Below are 17,370 nucleotides of genomic sequence, written 5' to 3'. Positions count from 1 at the left end.
CATATTCATAGACCTAACTCTCAAACATGGAGCCAGAACCTTAAAGGAGAAAATCTCACCATAAAATATATGAAACACAATTACTCAACCATTCAGCTGTATTTTATTTGTGTGCATAAGGTGTGGAAAAATGAAAAGTCACTTGTAAGAGACATTGCACACTTGTCATAGAAAAGCATTGGACTGAAAGGCATATTGTGAAAAGAAGGTTTGCAACACAGAGAAGTTCTTTTGAGTATATGATCTTTATTTCAACTATTACATTACAGAATAAGATTTCTGAGTTGAATTTTTCTTTTTCCTCCTACTTCTATTCCAAGTTTTGATGTTCATACTTTAGTTCCCACACTCTTCACAGGACAAAGAATTATTTATGTACAATACTCTGAAAGGCACCTCAACATGACACCTGTATATTTATTTGTAGTATATCACTTGCAAAAACTGGAGTGAGAGTGGGGAGTATACAGTGAACACAAGTCATCAAGAATAATAATTATAAAAGAGGAAAAGTAAAAAGTCTGGCATATGAAAGTTTCTTCATTACTCCTTAGTATATTTATAATCAAACAATTTCCTCTCACATTTTCCAGATCTGCAAAGTAAGATTTGTATATCCTCCCAAAGTTTGTTTGTAAAACATAAAATTCCAAGCAACCATGCCTAAAGGGTTTTATAAATTATTTTGTAATGTGGCAGGATAATTTCCCTGTGCAGATAGTCACTGGACACAGAAGTTGTTTCTTTGCCAGAGCAATACTTCCCAGTTTTGATAATGACAATTTTAACTAGCTTCTGGGAAAAGCTGCCATCTAGTTATATCAGTAATCAGTTCCTGTGCCAGGGATCTCTCCAAGTCACAGGGTTCACAGATAAAAACTTTGACTGTCCTGCACAAAACCTCAAGAGATATCACTTCCCCCCAGGCCAGTATTACACACATACAGCTTTGCTCCTTTTGCAGACCAGGGGTCCATTTGCCTGGGAACTCTCCTGTTTCTGTGAGCTGCCTATGAATTCCATGCTGATGAGGCTTCATGGAAGTAGAGCTTTCCACCAGCAATACTCATGGTCAAGACAGAAGCAGAGCCACAACAGCAGCAGCAGCAGCAGCAGCAGGCAGTCCTTCATACACAGGAGGTTCTCAATATCTCACTGGTTCCATTTCAGCAGATCTGAAATCTTTATGCCACGTTCCTCTCTTTGTCCTCCTTTCTTAGTGTTTAGGGAAGAATGAAATGAAGAAAAAGAAAGGCCAGAGGAAGAACTTACACCAAGATATCACTTCTCTTGCTGCACCATACTACCAGTGTTATCATGGCACATGTCAACATGACTGGGATCAAAATCAGTGCTACGACAATTTCATCCGGTGGATCTTCCCAGTGAATCTTTTCTGAAGTACAGTTTGAAAAGAATTGTTTATGAATTCCAGTGATAAAGCCTTCTGCAAGGGGGTTTGGCCAAAAGCAACTTGCATTGTTGGCTTCACGTTCTGTGCACTGGGTAAAGTTGTCATAATACCTGGGAGTAGAAGAAAAATAAGAGAAGTTGAAATAGAATGTATATGCATATTACATTTGGAGAAAGCTATAGAGGGCGCCGTATGAAATCTCTAAGAGTGTGTCTATCATGCAGATACTCTGCTGAAGGATCTCCAATGGAAGCTGCGGCACAGCAGGGCAGGAGAACTGACTCACATGTACTAATGCAACTGACAGATTTCATGTGAAGTTCTGAGATCCCAAACGGACAACAGTCAAACCCCAACTATAGCCAGAGCCTCCTAATGCCACTTAAGTACAAACAGAACTCCCTCACTACAGACATCTACAGATTCTTTAAAAAACATGCACACAAATGTGCAAAGAACAGGACATTTTGAACAAAGTATGGATATTTCATGCCTCAATTGCCACTAGACATGATGTTGTTGTGAAAATTATGATGTGGCACTCGGACTGAACCACAACATGCAGTACTGTGTAAAAATTCTGGTTCCGTTGCACTCTCATGTAAGAAAATAATGGGAAAATAAAGATATAGAAAGCTAGCTTTTGACAAAATTCCTCTTCTTTCCAACTCCAGCAAATGCCCACCAGGGAATAAATAAAGACATAAATTCTAATTACATGTTTGCTTATGATAGGCTGGGAATTCCTTGTAATACCTAACATGTGATTTCAATGCTGCATGTGCTAAAATTTACTTGTCCAGGAGTAATTTATATTTATGAGAATTGGCTACCCCTCTGGAAAAAAAAAAAAAAAAACAAAAAAAAAAAAAAAAACCCACCAAAAATAAGCCTAAATTAGTATTATAAGGCAAAGAAATTCAGGAAGTGAACAGATATAAGGGAGGAGATCGGAAATTAGGAAGACGAAGAGTGTCTGGTCAATGCATGAATAGGGCAAGAAATAAGGAAGCTGAATTGTTGTCTGTTGCATTTATTTTAGTCCTGCGTGACGCAACAATCTCACTTCAAAGGGGAATTAAAAATAGAAAGGAGAAAGCAAAAATCCACATGACATCTCCAGGGACAGCATCCTTTTACAGCATCTGAAGACCCTACTCTTCCTTACAGCCCATATAAATATGGACTCCTGATGATTGACTCGTTCTAACATTAAGTCCTACAGGGGACTAATGTTGACTCAATGCTTTGCTGTAAACTAAAGGAGAAGAGACATTCAGCGTTTGGGCCAAGTCTGAAGTCTACTGTCTACTGTGTATCTGTCAGGGGAAATCTCTGCCCACCCATGCTAAAACCACAAAGGCTGGTAACACAGCCTGCTGAGCACCTAAATTCTCAGGGCTGTGTTCGGAGAAGAAGAAAAAGCATCACAGAAAGGGCCTTCTGCACATCCCTTGTAGTTCTCAGTCTCAAGGAGTTTGAGCCAATACTGCTTCATTTCATAAGCAAACACACTGCACAATCTAATGTCAAACTCCAGCATGAAGATGCATATGTGCACAATGTATGCGTATTTTAAGCAAAGTGACTAGAAAGGAGGCTTTTGTAACATCAGCAACCACAGGAAATAAGCTAAAAATAAAACACAAATATCATCTGTTTGCTATTTTAATAGTGTCATTCTTCTGTGTGACCTAATGGCATCCATTCTTTATGTCCTTGGACTAAATTAGGATCTGGAGATGACTAGTTGAATGTGGGAGATACAGTCCCAGAGGACCTGAAGAGCAACAGGTCTGAAGACAAGGCTGCAAGGTTCAGCAGGCTACCATGCAGAGATGGAGGAGCATCCAGCTGCCCAGACAGGTCAGGGCTCCAGCCTGCTCTGGGCCATGCTCTCATGAGCACCTCTGTGCCATCAATGGCCGCTGTTACAGCCAACCCAATAAGAAAATCAACAATAAATCCAGGCGACTTCAGCATAAAAGTACCCTAAGCTCAAAGATTTTTTGATGTAATTTTTTCCCTCTGTATTTAAAATACTATAGAAAAAAATCAGTGTTCTACAAAGAATCCTGTAGAATTTTTCTTAAATGCTAGATGGTGCAAACAAAAATATTTTCCACTGATTTTTGACTGTAAATACAACACAGCTAGAAAAAGTTAAGTGTTGCCAAAAGGCCAGAAAAAAATAATTTGGGAATAAATTGTATTTGAAATACTGAATCCAAAGGGCCAAAGTAGAATTAAAATGTCATTGTAATAGTTGGAATTCCTTACAATTTTTCCTTAAAACCTTCTCTCATTAAAAAAAGGGAAAAAAATTTATCTGTCCTATAACTCTTAGTTCAGACAACTGTGAGAACCTAGATCAAGGAAAATTTCAGCTGCTGGAGAACTGCATGTCTGCCAGTAAAGCTGAAATCACTTAAATATTTATGTAGTTTTGTAATTTAGAGTCTACAGAAAGTTCATACAAAGAAAAAGATCCTCTCTGCATGGCACTGTGGAACAGCTGCCTCAGAAGGGAGCACTGCATCCTCATTACTACAGCATGGATGTTTTTGTAGTTGATCAATTGGTTTGCAAGTTGGGCTTTTTTAAGAGGGAGATGGGGGCTAATAGATATTTAATTCCAGTTCAATCCTCCTATGCCTAATCCTTTCATGCCTTATGTAGTTCTCTTTATTCAAATGGTAAAGGCTGGAATAGGAAACCTTTCCATTCTGTATAATAAAATGGCTATGACAAAGACGTCCCGACCTCTGACTGGAGATACTTCAAGAAAAAGTGCATTAAAGTTCCACAACTTGTGAAAGGAAGGAACAAGAAATGATACTTTCCACTTATTCTCTGAACAAGTAACTGGAGAGCACATTGGAGCTCAAGTTCCTTCATATTTCAGATTATAAGAGGGTGTAGGAACGTTCTTATTCTTTGTGCTGAGACACATTTTCCTCTCTTTCAGGCTAGCTACAAGGGACCTAGGTAGTACGAAGGAAAGAGATATTCAGTGGGATCTAGGTCACAAGCTTTGTGACAAATGGGCCAAAAAATTAAATTAGTTTAGACTCAGCTAAGTAGTCCAATACAAAAAACCCAAAATCTAAGCATAGTCTGAGCAGCAAAATTCATATAAAGATGTGCTTTGCTCTGATACACTCAGGACAACTGCAGTTTCTATCAAGGAACCAGCACCTTGGACATGCTGCACATTATTGAAAATACTTTCAGAGAACACGAAAAATAATTCATTCAGAGGAACCTCTGGACTATAACACATTTGTCATTAAGGATAATTTCCGATATTCTAGAACAATACCTCATTTTCAGAGCACATACACTTTTTCTCCTGTACCTTACGTTTCCACTAAATCAGACAATAACAACCACATCACTGGGGTTTTTTTTTGTTGAAACTGTGTAGTATTTTATTTTGTGAGTATTTTACCCATGAGAAGATATATTTTAACATGTTACCTACAAATAAGAACCTAGACAGTAGGCAGTTATTATGAGGAATGGTAGGCAATGTAGGTAACATGTTACCCACAAATAAGAACCTAGACAGTAAGCAGTTATGAGGAATGTGGACACATTTGCCTTAATGGGACAGTGCTTCACGGAGTGTCCACTTGTCACAAGGATATGTTCCTGTTACATCCACTCAAACTATTTAAATGGACAGCTGGGTTTATTACATTTCATCTATCTCAGGGTACACAGCTGCCTCTCACTCAGGGCACTTCTCAGGCTAAGTGGGGCTTGAATCTCATGTGTAGTTTCTCACATGTCCAGGGAGGAATGTAGTAAATTCTTGCTATTTCTTCCTCAATATCCCTGCACAGGAAAACTGCAGATGATTGGTTTACAAAAACACAAGTCCCACAACCCCCTCCTCCATGTTTTCATGAGACTAAGAAAACAAATAGATTGCTTAACTAAGAGTTTTAACAAATAAATATTTTCCAAAGCAAATTTGTTACTTGAAAGAATCACAAACAATTATCAAAAAGCCAAATACAATATATATATATTACTTAAGACAAACATTTGAGGGCATTTTCTGGCTGCAGCCAGTAGACTCACTGTCAGTTCCAATAGGAGAATCTTTCCACCTCTCCAGCACTCATGGATAGACCACCACAGAGACAATCAGCACATAAGCAATCAGGAATATTTTGCAGTTGCATAATGAGGAGGGCAAGGGATTAAAAATCAAAACACCCCACTTCCATTACCCCATTTTAAATAATTCAGTTTCATGATTCCTGATATAATCATAGAAGGGTAGTAATATATATATATATATATAATACTAGATATATACAATACTGTGAGTAATTTTTGTTATTTTAAATCCACCAAGTACTCAGAATACAATGAAAAATCTCTCTACCTTAACTGAGTCTTGATGCAACCAGGTAATAGATACACCAGGGACACTACAATCCCAGACAGCAATCTAGAGGCACTGTTCCAGGACACTACAAGTCATGTGGTGTATGTTAATAAAGATGCTTTAAAACTAATTGCTTTCCCCCAGATTATTCAACCAAAATTTTCTTTATACACATACATATTAATTTGCTCTATGCACATACATATAAAATTGGATTATCATTATTTTAACCTGCACCCAGACTGGAACACAAAATGTTGAAATGTAAAAATATTAACAAGAAATATCATATGATGAGAAAGGCTTTTCTAACAGCATTTCGAGATGAAGGGGAGGCAGGAAGTAGCAAAAATAACTCACAAAAATAAAAAGCCTATTCTTATGTGAGATGCAGCCAGATTGTTTAGAACTTCAGCGTGGAACAGCCTGGATGAACTTCAAATAAGGATCCAAACCTTAAGATGATAATTTCCAGAGGTTTCACCACCATGTTAAAAGGACAGCTTTAATTTTATAGCAAGTTAGAAGCCGGTAAGTATGGTGGAATATTTCTGAGATTTTCTCACTCAACATCTCTCCAAACAGATTTGTGTCTGTGTCTCACCATTCCTTTAATCACATATCTCCTGCCAAGATGAGTATTCTCATAGTCACATTTTTACCCCCCCAATCAGATCAGATCTACTGTTGTGCAGCTCCAATAGAGAATTCAGCCTCAAGAAAATAATGTGGTACAAAAACACAAAGAAGGAAATGAATTGGGATGGGGAGAAACAGGTTTAATGAAAAAATTATAAAGTACAGTTTACTCTCATGCCATTAAATAATAGACATTGTGACAGATTTATTCACTTGGGTTGAAAATAATAAACAGATTCTGGTATCCTATGAAGTAATTACAGATCTCCACCCTTAGTTTCACATCAACAGCTGTCAACAGCAAAATAAACTGAAGTAAAAACTCAAAAATGCACAACTATTACTAAATTGTTGTCATTTCCTAAAGATACAGCCAGAAAATGTAAAGAGCAACTACAGATGTAAGCAGTTACTTTATACACCTAATGGCCATCTCTAATGAGCAGCAGAAGCCACTATATTAAGCAAATGTAGAACAAGAAGGTAAATGTAGCCTGACATAAGGTACTGCATATATAGTCAAATATTTAGTAGCACTGGAATTTTACCAAGCCAAAAACTTCAACTGGCAAGCAGGCTTTACCTTCCACCACTCTTGACTAGATTTTAATGATTACTCAGTTGTACACAGCCCATTTTTGGAGAACACCCAGTAAGAGGGGAAGTAGTCTCTGAAGCCATCACTACATCATGTTTTCAGAAGCCAATCCCGTAATTCCCCACAAACACTAAAGCATACATATCCAACTTCTTATAAGCACAGTATCTCTTAAGTAGCCATTACTGATGATGTGTGGAATATGTCCTTAATAGTATGAACACAATCATTACATATCTACTCCTTATATTACATATCTAAACCTTATACTAGAACATGTGAACAGAAGCAGGAAGCAATCCAAAATTCAGATCCAAATAATAAGACCATCTTTTGATCTCCAGTAAACACTTCTCAGTGCTGAAAATGGCAGATGCACGAACTCTGCTACCACATCTACTTTTTCTCTATTCAATTCAGATTCCTTCACAATGACAGGGCAAAGGCAATACCTGGCTAGGATCAGAATGTTTTTCTTTCCCATCAGCTATGCATCTTGTCTCAGTGTCATTAGGAAAACTGTTAGTATTTTCTCCTCTCCTCTCACATTTTCTCCTTCAAAGGCCATGCTTGACAGAGATGAGAGCCCTGAAAAGCCAATAACATCATTTGAAGGCACACTCCTACTATTTATTTTCATGCTCCATTTCAAATCAAACTTCTGCATTGTTCAAAACTATGTTGCCTTTACAGTCAGGAAAAACACTGGAATAATTGTAGGGCATGATGCACAGCTTCCTTGAAGCTTCCCCTGCCAAGAAAGAGAGTCTAAGACAATTAGTACCTTGGACAGATGAGTCTCACACCTGTTGTACCTAGCAAAAAGAAGCCTTGTTAAAAAAAGCAAGCTAGTAGAGAATTACACTCAAATCTGCCACTGTAGTTATGGAGAGACATGCAAGCAGCACCCTATCCTTGTATGTATCTCAGCTCAACTCCTCCCCAAAAGCATTTCCACCTGAGTCACCACAGACTGGCACAATCCTCACTCCAGTCAGCATGAATACAAGTGCACTTGGTGCAATCAGGTATTTGGGTCAGCCACTGACACAATCACCTGTTGAGGTGATTCTGCTTTCTACCAAATACATCAGCCATTTTGTTCATTCACCTTGTAAAGTTTGCTACAATTAACAGCTTATTTATCTCCACTCTTCTTAGAATGTTCCAACTCCATGATAAAACCCTCATTCTACCAGTGCTTCCAAAATTAGCTTAGCCAGCTTCAATCTAATCATCCAACACCTGGGGAGGAGCCAGGGTCAGGAGGAAAGTTGCTAGCTCAGAACTGCTGAGATCATGCCACATATCAGGAGATTAAGGCTTTTCTTTCCATCTAGATGAACCAAGCTGACAGTGAACAGAGAAAATGTGACTTGAATTCAGACTGGCGCTCCACAGCTGGGCCTCCAGACAGCCACGCAAAACAAGCAACCATGAAGATAATAATTTTTCTGACCAACAGACAAAAATTCACAGAGAAAGAAATAACAGAAAGGTCCTTCTTCTTAATTCCAGCTTACATCTATAAAAAATTGCTTCATATTCCATTTTTATTAGAATATTAAAGAGTATTAAAGTGTCACCTGCTGAGTGGAAGCTGTTATTAGATTCCACTTAGTCCAAAGTAGCACAAGCATTTTATAATACCAGAGAACTATTTCTTCAAGTGGAGAGGAGAGAATTATCTGGTAATATGCAGCTGTGAAATAGAAATCATCAGTCAGTTAGGCTTATATTTTGAGGAACACCCACTGTAGCATCTCCACAGATTAAAAAATTACAAAAAAAACCAACAAATAATCCGTTTCTAAGTTGAGCTTTTCGTCATCATTTTCATAACCATCCTCCCATAATTTTTATGAGCATGTAAAGAACGTACACTTTTCCTGATTATTTATGAAAAAATAATAAATAATATAAACTTTAGAAAATTCCTGTAATTAAAAAAGCCACTTGCTTTGGGAGGAGAGTGGCTGTTGTGTTCTGCTCCAAGCAGAGCACAAATAATGGGAGTTAAAAGTCAGTCAACTAATTACAGATCTTAAGCTTCAGATAATGTCAGCTACTGGAGTAGTTAAAGAATAAATCCTTTTTGCAGTCTTGAATAATAAATGAATTATGTGAAATTGCAATCTAGGCACAGACAGTTCACAAACGAGACCAAAACTGATGAAAAAATAACCATAAAATCAGAGGAACAGTAACAATATCAGAAACTGATTTAAAATGAAGCATAAAGACTATTAGGGAAGAAGCCTAATATTGAAAAGTTGCACTTATCTACTATTCAAGTACATTACTATGTTTTAGCATGACTTTGACAGCACAGCATGTTCACCATTTAATGTGCTTTTTTCCCTTTCTTATATCTTTCCCTCTTACTTGTGCTAGAAAAGACACATTCTCTCTCCTTATGTAACTTCTTATTCTTCGTGGCTTCCCAAGACTGTTCTAACATCTCATACACACAACAGAAACAAATGGTGGACCCAAAGGGCCTTATTCCTTATCCACAACTGTGTATAAAAGATTTGACTGTTGCAACACTCCCCGGAGTTGCTTAAGGGTAAGCCAGCAACCTCCTAACCAGGTGGAAAAAATATTGTGTCAGAGGATTTTGGACAATGTGCACATCAGAAGCAGAGCGACCCAGCATCTTTAGACTGTCACCTGGGAAAGGTAGCAGTTTCTTAGCTCCTGGATCTGCTAAGTTTATTTAACTTCATCTTGGGCCCAGCTAAACTCTACCTCAGTTTGAGGAAGAACAATGTAACATGGCACATCACCTGTGAATAGTTACAAACCCTTGACATAAGAAAGATGTTATGGGGTCTGATAATATTTAAGCACGGTGAGTAGCCAAGTAGTAGGGTATTTTCTGACCCTTTATCGAATTCCTCTTCGGCTGATGAAAACAATGACTTATTTTCATAGAGATGATTAAAAACCAATCTGTTTCCCTGCATAGAAACCACCAACAGCAGAAAGAACCTTACATTTTTGCACATACTTTTTATAAGTAATAATACTCATACCTTACCCCTGCTTACTACAAATCAGTCTAGATATATATTAGATATATATACTCTCCAGTAATAGGAAGCAAAAATCCATTATGGATTACAGTGCAAGTTATACATAAGTGTGATAAGCTATACATAAGTGTGATAAGTTACACATAATATAGAACTTATGTGATACGTTATACATAATATAGAACCATCATTGTGCTTCTTAAACTACCTTCCTGCAGATAAAAATTGGACTCTGCACCTCACTGATAACTCCCAGTCCCACAGGTAGACATAGAACCCACTTCTAGATGCCAGAACTCTCATTTGAGTATTTCTATGTTTATTTTATAATTATACCTTAATATGAAATGTTACATTTTAGCAGTCAGTGAAATGTATGAAAGTTATTTGTATATCTGAGAGAAATGAAAAACATCAATTTCTTGAGAGCTGCAAATAACTGCACTCATAATTGTTCATCAATGCACTATTGCCTTGACAACCTTTGATTTCCACCCCTATACTCAGCATTTATCTTAGAGAAAATTTTTAATTTTACAAAGCTGCCATATCTCTATTATTTTTATAAGCACTACAGGCATCTCATACTTTGCCTTCAAGTTTGTCAATGCAGCCAGAAACATGTGCCTGCCTTTTGCAGATAACACAACAGGCTGAAGAAGGTGACTTATCTGCTTAAGAGTGCAGGAGACTGCATTCCATATCTTGGAAATATTTTCCAGCACAGAATTATATACTATTCTGTAAAGATAAATAGAAATGCTAGAGCGTTGGCAATTAACCATGCAAAGTACTTTTTTTTTAAAAGTAGTGTTACATAATAAACTTCTGTAATTGAAACAAGACCCTGAATACAAAACACAGTAGTATTAATTCCACATGTAGCTTGGAGCAAGAAGATCTATTTTTTTTGTCTCTGCTGAGTTAATCTCCATTATTGTGTGTTCATGGTTGATCCATTTAAAAAACAAGAATGTAGAAATTGTTTTGCAAACCAGAAGTATCAGAAAAGTTTGCATTAACCTTCCCTTTTCATAATACATTTATATTTTAATTTTAATTTTCACTGCCTCTAAAAGTATACTGTCCTGTTACTGCATTGCATAATACAAAATACTCAAAGTCTATCAAGTTATACCATACTATTTTACCACCAAGCAGCTTTACACAGAAATCTTATGCAATACAGCCTTTAATAATAAGCTCCATGAAGACTGTTTTTGATTACTGATGTTACCATAATAAAATTCAAACAGGTCATGAAAGGTGTTGAAAGGCATATGAGCTGACAGTCCTGAGATTTAATAGCATCTAACATCACTTCTAAATTGCTTACATTATCTTTTCCAAGTGACTTAGAATTATTATATTCTTATATCTTTAACTACTTGTTAGTTGACTTGAAAATATGAGCACTGACATACTGATACCACCTTGTGAGTGTAAGCTACCACCATTAGTCCAAAGCATCTGCTGAAGTACACATCAATTTGACCCACAGCACCCTTGCTAAAATATTGTTACTGGGGTCTTCAGGTGACATCAACTTCACCAGTGTTGAAAACTCTTTCAGAACTTCAAGAAAATACTGGTATTTATATCACTGACCTCTTGGAAAATGCCAAATTTCACTCCCTTTTTGGAAAAAAAAAACTAATCAGGACAAATAAATGTAACAGGTGTTAAAACTTGCAGGAAAAAGCACCTGAAAAACTGAAATTTGACATTAAAAACTGAAAAGTTTTCAGTTCTTAATAATGCTTCCTACTTAGCAGCAGGCTTAGAAGATCCTTCTCTTTTTCATACTACCAGAACTTCCACAAAGATTTGCAAAATTATTGATAAATTGAAGAACATAAAGATTTGAGCTCTTAAAAACCTTGAAAATATGGATAATGAGCTGGGAAAGCATATTATTCTGGCATGATATGTGTTTTTCAATGGAAGACCCAATGTCTCCCATGGTTTAACAAAGAAAGAAACAGTTATCCCTTATGAATAACAAAATCCAGTTATTTTCTCTTCTCCCCATTCAACTGCACTGGTATCTTGAATGATGGCTTTTGTAGACTGTGATTAAAACATGTATTGTGGTATAAATAACAAATACATAGTTTTAGTTCACCAAATCTGAGTTGTTGGTAGTTAGTGTATTTAATTCAGCAGCCCCCCAAAATATTGGCTAATTTCTCCTTATCCTCTACTATAAACCCATTCACTGGTTTCAAGTGAGCTCTTCAAAACAAAGTTTTGTTTGCAAAAAGCAAGATTTTTCAGTGTCTAAAATGAAAACCCAAGAAATCTCATCAGACAAAAAACTGATAAGGCTTTGCTAGTTTGTAGCATAGCTCTGTCTATGATACGCTGCAAAACAAACTGATGGCTTGGCATTTATAAGCAGAGTGGTCTGCCGGTCACCACAGAATTTAGAAATGCCAGTGTTCTTAATATAGCATTAAAATTCAGAAGTCAGAGTAATTCACTAAAAATTCAACATCCATTAATGTTTTTCACCACCCTTCTGCATCATGTAAGATGGCCACCGAAAACACCGTTTTAGAAAAGCATTGCTGTAACTCTCCACTAAAGAGAAAAGGTATTAGAATGAGTATCCAAAGCCTTTCCAACACCTTACCTGGAATTCTAAATATAGACTTTATTTTCACAGCCATGTATTATATAAAATGTCTGCGTCTGTCCTTTATAGAAAAGGTGAAAACTGTAATGCACTAAAGAACCATATTTCAGCCTCTGCATCTATCAGGAGAAAAGAAGGGTATAATATATAAGGGAATGAAGTATTCCTGCCTCATGCCAAACCCTGATGTTGGAAATCAAACTAACCACTTTATTTCTATTCATCAGGACATAGTCTTATCTTCACAATACAAAATAAAGCCAATACATTTCATATGAAAGTATGATCTGAAATCAAGATCCTATGGAAGATATTCTTCTATAGCCCCATTAAGGGACCCACTGTGCCTTTGTATCAACTTCACAGCAACTAGGATGGCTGATCCCAAAACAGCACATGATTGTACACATTCTGAGCACAGCCCTGTACCTGGCTACTCCATGAGATTTTATCAACTTTAGGCTTCTTTCATTCCCAATGTTTTAAATAACAGAAGGCAAGCATTATTATTTCTGCAATGGGAAATTGCTATTGTCCGCTACCAGCATGACAGCAACACAAGTGCTCAAATACGACATTCTTGTCCATTGTTTTACTTCCTCACACCTAACTGATTTATTAGCTGCTTTGCTTTTGTTTTGAAAAGAAAGGCATGAGTCACTGAAGAAAAATAGTATGTTCCTAGGATAATATTTACCAGCCTGGTTTTGCCATTGCTGCCATGAGTTTTTAGATGGCCTTTTTTAGTACAAAACTACTGTAAGTTTTGATAGGTAAAGAAGTGAAAGAAATACACAGGTAAAAAAATTTTAAATATCAGCATCATCTTCATTTCACTGAGAGCTTAAAAAAAAGCAGCAACAGCATTTGCATGAGAAGCTCAAAGGAAGACAATCTTACCAAAGAAGACCAAATGCTGGCATATACACCAGTCCTTTTCCTATACCCAACCAAACTCTAACTGATAAATCAGCTACACTGACATGAGGCCACACAAAGTGCAAGTTTACTCAACCTTCCATCACAGAGAGACTGAGATGACAAATATTTTCTTCTATAAAATCTGGACTAAAAAAACTGGGAGGACTTACAGCTGGCTAAATAAGGGATTTTGGTCCCCCTTCTCAGTTAGATCTTCAGGGGAAAAAAAGACATTACTCTTCAGACACATAGAGAACTTTAGGCAACAAAATTGCAGAAAATTACTCAGAGATCAGGCAATAAATAACATGACCTTTTATAGTGCAAGCACATTTGTGATTTGCAGCATTTTCATCATGACTTTGCCCAAGGTAAACCATAACTAATGTACTTGTATGTCTACAAGGATATGAATCCCAACACAAATATAGACAGCCCCTTCCTAACATGACACAAATGAGGAAGGGTGGGACTCCCTTTAATCAATACTGTTCTGGATCTAAAATGATATGTGCTGGTCACTCAAACATCCAGTTTCCAGCAGCCCCAGGTTGCCTTTCATGAGAGAAAATCACATGCAAAAATCCAGAATCAAGACTTTTCTGATAATATTTAAAAGAATGAACCAAAGGTGTCAGCTTTCTGATTGTGAGACCATTACCGTGGGAACATATTAGCTCACATGAATCACTGGTTCACTTCAGCTGCAAAACAAACACAGTGGTTTGTCTGAGATTTTCACTAGGGATTTGTACTGAGATTTGAAACTAAGGAATATGTCAACCCTATCTGGAAGGAAACGGAAGAAGTAGTTACCCAGGAAATGAGAAGGATTAAGTACTCCAATGACCCTTTTGCCTTGGTGTTCACTGGAAATGCTCCAGTAAGTTGCAGAAGGCAAGGCAGGAATTTGGAGAATAAAGAACTACCCACAGTAGGAGAATATCAGGTTAAAAAATATGAAAGGAACCTGAAGGTCCACAGGACCTGATGAGAGGCATTTGAAGGTTCTGAAAGAACTGGCAGAGAAAGTAGCTAAGTCACTATCCTTCACATTTGAGAAGTCACAGCAGTTCGGTGAAGTTCTTATTGGAAAAGAGGAAACAACCCCCATTTTTAAAAAAGAAAAATTAAAAGGAGCACCTCTTCTCTGAAGACAAGCTGAGATATTCACAGTTGTTAAGCCTGTAGAAGAGGATCTCTGAAGACCTTACAGCACCTTCCAGTACCTAAGAGGACTAAAGAGACTTGAGAGCGACAGTAGTGACAGAACAAGGGGGAATGACTTTAAACTGAGAGAGAATAGGTTTGGTTTAGATATTAGAAATAAATTCTTTATTGTCTAAAACAGAAAACCTGTGGATGCCCCATCTCTGGAAGTGTTCAGGGACAGGCTGGATGAGGCTTTGAGCAATCTGGTCTAGCAGAGGATGTCCCTGTCCACAGCTTGGAAACAAATGATCCATTCCAACCCAAAGCACTCAGCAATTCTATGGTTTTCACAGTACATCCCTCTTCTGTAGAAGTTTCGTCATTAGCAGCTGGATGCAATCACTGATTCGTGTCTAGATTAGGCTTTGTGCAGCAGCCAGTGGGGAAGATAAAAAAACTTAAGATGACCAACCAAGACAACTACTCAGTTTGGAGGGTTCTTACATACACACTCATCCAGCAGAGGCTCTTAGCTCCCAGTTTTAGGAAGCGTGGGCATATAATTTCATTTTGGGCTACACACATTTCTTACAGACTTTGCCTTCCCATTGATCTTAATGTGATCTGGCTTTCTTTTATGTAACATTTTACTAAGTTTCTTTGAAAACTAGGCAATTTTGCAGTTAGCTTAGTTGAGCCAAATTGTAACGGGCAAAACTCCCACTGACTTAAAAATTGCGCAACAAAATTACTTTTCCAAATTACATCAAATTTAGTCATACAGATTTTTTTTCTTAATTCTTTTTTTAAATCCTCAGCATCTGTACAGAACATGGGTGGACTCCCTCATCATCTTCAATGGGACTGAAACTGTTTATAGCATTAACATTTCATGTAAAGTGTTGTGGGAAAAGTACACAAAGGCTGTACAGAAAAAAAGAATAGTTATTTACAGTGGGCACAGACCTTGGACCATGCACACAGTAAAGCAGAGAATTTAATCAGGTACAGACATACCTGCAATGAATCTGCTTCAGACATACAGTTAAAGAAAAATTTGCCCTCTTGTATTTTGCTATGAACTGAAATTTAAAACATCAGAAAAATGAGACTTTCAGTATCTTCCAGGTGCTGTCACAGAGCCACTGCCTCACAGAAAATTAGGGACTCCTAGAGCTGTGAAAACAGGTAAAAAGAAACGTAGAGATTGGAAGAAGAAGTTTGTTACAATCCATTTTCTCAAACATAACATCCAGATCTGACCTGTGTTACATACACTACTTTGCTAGAACCCTCTTCCAAAACACAAATTGCTATTTCACCCTTGGACTCTAAACCCACAGCTATTCCTTGACTGGTAAACACAGAATGACTGACTGGGAGCTCCTAAAGTAGCAAGTATGCAACCCTAGCCACTTGTGAGATGAGTACTGCAACAATAGTATTGGCCTGCGATAAGAAAATGCCTCACCTGTAACAGATGACACAATCTGTTTATAGATGCAATGGATCAATACTAATATTTCAAATGAAGAGTTGATGTCTTTCCATAATATACTCACTCTTGCAGTGTCTAGAATAGTTGACTACTGGGCAGATTGCACAGCCTGTATCATCCAACAGTGCAGACATGGCCACAGTCATCTCTCTGGCCTCAGAATTACTGAAATGAGGGTAACTACACTCAGAAATATTTGGAAAATGGTGATGTAGAAGAGAGGAAACTTAGGAGCAGGTACTTGGGAGCAGGCCAAAAGCTTAACTGAAAATCACCTTTAGTACATTTTGGTCCCATATTTCCACAGGGGCTAGGCCTAGGAGACAGAAGACGATTTGTTTAGAGCTTGTTTGTTCTAGCTAAATTGTTTCCAGGATCCAGTTAAAAGTATTAGAAAAACTGCCTTATGAGTTAAGAATAGAAAGTAATCTAAGCAGTAACAATAAGGAACATTTTTTCAGGTTCGTGTAAGACAGCTCTGGGCACTTCCATCTTTATCTGGCCACTTGCTTCAGGAATTAGTCATACCTGGCCTCTCAACTGTAGTCCCACACCAGGATTTATCACACCACACAAAAAAAAGTCCAACTGTTAATAATGAATTTTGGTGTGTAGACAGTACTTGATTTTACATATTCAGCTGTAGTTGCTAAATATTAAGAAGATAATAAAGACATATAATACATAGTTATTATATGTAATGCAGCACTGATAACATACATATTACTATAAGTAGACATAACAGAAATACTACACATGAAAAATAAAAACCTTCCTGTAATTTCCAGTCTTCTGGTAAATGAAAAGTATATTTGCCTTTGTTAATTCCCCATATTGCTTTCACCCACACTTTAGTCTCTGCTTATTTATTCACTGGCCATGTACCATAACTTTGAGTCTTTTAAACAGCCTCACTGTATTTTCGTCTTCTGCATCTTATGCTCTCTCTTAATAATCTAAAGGCCTCAAAAAAACTGCACTAGGCAAACTCCTTCTCTTCTGTCAATGAACACCTCTGGCTGTGTATTGAAGGTTTTATCTTTCTTGCAAGCTGTTAGAGGTTAGCCTTC

At 37.3% G+C, this 17,370-nt stretch overlaps 1 protein-coding gene across 5 annotated transcripts in view; it reads right to left on the bottom strand.

Annotated features, from left to right (window-relative positions):
• Nucleotides 1–226: 226 nt before the first annotated feature.
• RAMP3 (receptor activity modifying protein 3) overlaps nt 227–17,370 on the bottom strand; it is a 42,425-nt gene continuing 25,281 nt past the window's right edge. For 3 of the 5 annotated variants that reach the window (XM_072924245.1, XM_032746889.3, XM_002191528.6), the window contains one exon: nt 227–1,524. In XM_072924245.1, the coding sequence (XP_072780346.1) occupies nt 1,269–1,524 (256 nt within the window). In that variant the 3' untranslated portion in view covers nt 227–1,268. Of the gene's footprint in view, nt 1,525–7,505; nt 7,642–15,819; nt 15,979–17,370 lie in introns of all 5 variants that reach the window. The other 2 variants (XR_012053962.1, XR_012053963.1) reach the window with 2 other exon arrangements.

This window comes from Taeniopygia guttata, chromosome 2 (assembly GCF_048771995.1).
Source record: "Taeniopygia guttata chromosome 2, bTaeGut7.mat, whole genome shotgun sequence".
Lineage (NCBI taxonomy): Eukaryota > Metazoa > Chordata > Aves > Passeriformes > Estrildidae > Taeniopygia > Taeniopygia guttata.
Note: the sequence above shows the minus strand (reverse complement) of the source record. Positions and strands in the feature narration are given on the sequence as shown.